The 4,015-nt window shown below is 61.5% G+C and overlaps 2 protein-coding genes across 2 annotated transcripts in view; one reads left to right on the top strand and one right to left on the bottom strand.

Annotated features, from left to right (window-relative positions):
• The window catches only part of STK16 (serine/threonine kinase 16), a gene marked incomplete at its 5' end in the record, with an annotated part of 1,137 nt that extends 357 nt beyond the window's left edge, over window positions 1-780 (top strand). The window contains 4 exons of the mRNA XM_010088189.1: window positions 1-182; window positions 263-358; window positions 428-549; window positions 642-780. The exon at window positions 1-182 is cut by the window's left edge and continues 139 nt beyond it. Coding sequence (XP_010086491.1) covers window positions 1-182; window positions 263-358; window positions 428-549; window positions 642-780 — 539 coding nt within the window. The remainder of the gene's footprint in view (window positions 183-262; window positions 359-427; window positions 550-641) is intronic.
• A 1,542-nt stretch (window positions 781-2,322) lies between these two features.
• Window positions 2,323-4,015, bottom strand: part of LOC104472487 (tubulin alpha-5 chain) — a 2,179-nt gene continuing 486 nt past the window's right edge. Inside the window, exons 2-3 of the mRNA XM_010088188.1 lie at window positions 3,572-3,720; window positions 2,323-3,380 (exon numbers count right to left, since the gene is read on the bottom strand). Coding sequence (XP_010086490.1) covers window positions 2,409-3,380; window positions 3,572-3,720 — 1,121 coding nt within the window. The 3' untranslated portion in view covers window positions 2,323-2,408. The remainder of the gene's footprint in view (window positions 3,381-3,571; window positions 3,721-4,015) is intronic.

The following is a 4,015-nucleotide window of genomic DNA, read 5'->3' as shown; positions in this document are numbered from 1 at the left end:
CCAGGTGGCAGAGAGGCTGGCAGGGGGCCCAGTGGGTGCTCAGTGACATCCATCCATACAGGGACCTCAAGCCCACCAACGTGCTGCTGGACGAGGATGACCGGCCCGTGCTGATGGACCTGGGCTCCATGAACCAAGCTCGTATTGAAGTCAACAGCTCTCGGGAGGCCATGGCTGTGCAGGTGGGTGCCATGGGACATCACCCCAGCAGCCCATCCCTCCCCAAAGCCCTTCATCCCCATCCCCACCCTCCTCTCCGCAGGACTGGGCTGCCCAGCGCTGCACCATCTCCTACCGTGCCCCCGAGCTCTTCACAGTGCCCAGCCAGTGTGTCATAGACGAGCGCACAGATATCTGGGTAAGGATGCGGCCCCCCCAGCCCCCACCCCACCACTGCAGGGCTGCCCTGACCTCCCCCGTGCTCCAGTCCCTAGGCTGTGTGCTGTACTGCATGATGTTTGGGGAGGGCCCCTACGACGCCATCTTCCAGAAGGGTAACAGTGTGGCTCTGGCCGTGCAGAACCCCATCGCCGTTCCCCCCACGACCAGGTGAGGAGCTGGGGAGGTTGACCCTGCTCTTGGGCAGCCCCCAGTGCTGTGCATCACTTGGACCACTCCCTCTGCCATCTTTCTTTCCCCAGGTACTCGGCGGCCTTGCAGCGCCTGCTCTGCTCCATGATGACACTGAACCCCGAGGAGCGACCCAGCATCAATGAGGTCATCCACCAGCTGGAGGGGCTGCAGCCAGCGCCGGCAGGACAGGACACCACGCAGATCTGAGCCTGTCCCACCCTGCAGTGGCAATATACTCCGTGGCAAAGCCAGGGAATAGCGGCGGCCCTCACCCCTGCTCCCCCGCGGAGCCCTTGCAGAAGGGATCTCTGCACCTGGGGGAGAGCTGCTGCTCTGTGCTGGAGGTGTGGTGGATTTGGTGTGTTCTGTGCCCTGGATGCTGCTGCCTGGGACTTGGTCCGAGCCCCGGAACTGTGGACGTGTGACCTGCTGTTAAACACGGGGCCCTTGCCGGCTGCTGCCTCCCTGGGGGTTTGCAGAGGAAGGTGCTGTGGGACCCCCCAGGTGACAGCAGCCATGGCCCTGCAGCTCTGCGCCGCAGGAGGGTCACTCGTGCCTGGGGCAGAGCTGTGGTCTGGGTCATGGTGTGGTGCTGCAGTGAAGTGTGGGTGGACCCAGCTCTGCTGCTGCTCTTGGCACCAATGTTGCCTTGTGTTTGGAGTAAAATATGTTCTTGCGGAGGTGTGGACATGTCCCTGTCTGCGGGGACGGGGTCCTGCTGGGGGCACCAGGAGAGCAGGGCACGCTGTCTGGGTCGAGCAGCCAAGTGTCACTGGAGGGCAAGGGCAGTGGAGGACAGCACTGGCAGGGTGGCACAGCCGGAGCATTAGCAGTAAGCAGGGAAAGTTAATCCCTGGCCCCAGCGCACTCCAAAGGGGAGTTAGCACAAGTCTGCAGCTGGAGCCAGGTGCTGCTGTTCAGAGCTTCAGGCTGGGCACTGCGGGAAGGGCTCAGCGCAGGCAGGCAGGTGGTGGCAGGGGGACAGGCAGAGCTGTTAGGCTCCCCGATGAGAGGGAGGTGGGTGCCCAGGCTGGGCAGCTGCCAGAGCTTGGGGGGAAGGGGCAGCAGCCCTGTGCTGGTGGGGTGAGCAGAGCCCCGGGATGGCATGACCACCCTTGGGCTGGAGAGGCTCCCCGGGACATTCAGCAGCTGAGCTGTGCACAGAGGAGGGTAAAAAAAGAGATGCAGACAAGCGGTTTCACAGGGAGCGTTCCCGACCTTTAATCCTCTCACCGCAACACAGCAGAAAAGCAGCCGTGGGGGTTCACACTGCGCTGGATGCCCTTGCAGGGTGCACCCACTGCACCGCAGAGCCAGGCAGGTCCCTTGTCCCACGCTGTGGGCACAGGGACAGGTTGCCAGGCTGCTCCCACTGCTTTAACCACTCTCCTTCCAGACAAGCCCACCTACCCTCTGACTGCACATGGGAAAAAGCCCCAGCAGCTGCAGGTATTTCCTGCTCAGGCTAAATCTGTTCCCCGAGGCTCCAGGATACAACGCAGCATCTACCATGGGGACTACTACCATGGGGACATCTACCACACGAGAAAGCGGTACCCACCCATGGCTGGAGCAGTGAGCGGGGTAGGATGTGTGCCATGGCCCTGGGGATTCTTACCTGCGCAGGGAGCAAGCTGGAGCTGGAGCAGGGCGCTGGGAGGAAGCACAGCAGTAGCGGCAGCAGAGCTGAAGCACTCACTACACACCTGACCTGGCAAGAAACCGATACAGCTGGGGGGTTAGTGGGAGACACAGAGGCTCTGAAACGGTTTATTGCAAAGGGTTTCTGCAGGGAACACAGGGAAGAAGCACGGTCCTCTTGGGCAGGGGCTTCTCTACTCCTCGCCCTCCTCTTCATCCTCGTAGGAGTCCAGGCCCACCTCCTCATAATCCTTCTCCAGAGCAGCCATGTCTTCCCGTGCCTCGGAGAACTCCCCTTCCTCCATGCCCTCGCCCACGTACCAGTGCACGAAGGCTCGCTTGGCGTACATCAGGTCGAACTTGTGGTCCAGGCGAGCCCAGGCTTCGGCGATGGCCGTGGTGTTGCTCAGCATGCAGACAGCGCGCTGCACCTTGGCCAGGTCCCCCCCTGGCACCACCGTGGGTGGCTGGTAGTTGATGCCCACCTTGAAGCCCGTGGGGCACCAGTCCACAAACTGGATGCTGCGCTTGGTCTTGATGGTGGCGATGGCAGCGTTGACGTCCTTGGGCACCACATCCCCACGGTACAGCAGGCAGCAGGCCATGTACTTGCCGTGGCGAGGGTCACACTTCACCATCTGGTTGGCCGGCTCAAAGCAGGAGTTGGTGATCTCGGCCACTGACAGCTGCTCGGGGTAAGCTTTCTCTGCGGAGATGACAGGGGCGTAGGTAGCCAGGGGGAAGTGGATGCGAGGGTAGGGCACCAAGTTGGTCTGGAACTCGGTCAGGTCAACGTTCAGAGCCCCATCGAACCGCAGTGATGCTGTGATGGATGAGACAATCTGGCTGATGAGGCGGTTGAGGTTTGTGTAGGTTGGGCGCTCGATATCAAGGTTCCTGCGGCAGATGTCGTAGATGGCCTCATTGTCCACCATAAAGGCACAGTCTGAGTGCTCCAGGGTGGTGTGAGTGGTGAGGATGGAGTTGTAGGGCTCCACCACAGCAGTGGAGACCTGTGGTGCAGGGTAGATGGAGAACTCCAGCTTGGACTTCTTCCCGTAGTCAACGGAGAGTCGCTCCATCAACAGGGAGGTGAATCCAGAGCCAGTGCCACCTCCAAAGCTGTGAAACACGAGGAATCCCTGAAGGCCAGTGCACTGGTCAGCCTATGGAGGGAGATGTGTGAGATTGCTCTGAGATGGATTTCTTTGATGAACATCTGAGTGGTCAGAAGTCCTTCAGGACCTAGTCCTTCCCCATCATGGGCAGAGACCCCCTGAGCACAGCAGGGCTTGCAGTGTGCTCTGACCCCCAGCACAATGCCAGAGCCCAGCTCAGGGCCTCTGTGGTCACCTACCAGCTTCCGGATCCTGTCCAGCACTTGGTCGATGATCTCTTTGCCAATAGTGTAGTGCCCGCGGGCGTAGTTATTGGCAGCATCCTCCTTGCCGGTGATGAGCTGCTCAGGGTGGAAGAGCTGGCGGTAGATCCCAGCCCGAACCTCATCTAGGGGAGAGCAGGAGAGGGCTGAGCCGGGTGCTGGCTGGGGGTTTGAGCCTGCCGCCAAGCAGCCGAGCGGGTGCGAGCACCCATCCTTCACCCATCCTTCTGCGCTCCTCCCAGCTCCGCCTACCAGGAGCGCGGCCAAGGACCCACATGTCAGCATGGCCACCACGGGCATCAGGTTTCTCTGGCGGATGGAGGTGGCTGTCCCCTCCCTGCGCAGGAGCAGGAGCTCAGCTGCTCCCTCCCTTCAGGAGCTGCCTGTCCGCAGCTGCAGGCACAGCAGAGCTGCCGTGCC

The sequence above is a fragment of the Pterocles gutturalis genome, unplaced genomic scaffold (assembly GCF_000699245.1).
Source record: "Pterocles gutturalis isolate BGI_N339 unplaced genomic scaffold, ASM69924v1 scaffold4952, whole genome shotgun sequence".
NCBI classification, from domain to species: domain Eukaryota; kingdom Metazoa; phylum Chordata; class Aves; order Pterocliformes; family Pteroclidae; genus Pterocles; species Pterocles gutturalis.
The sequence above is the reverse complement of the archived record's forward strand: the minus strand, read 5'-3'. Positions and strand labels throughout refer to the sequence as shown.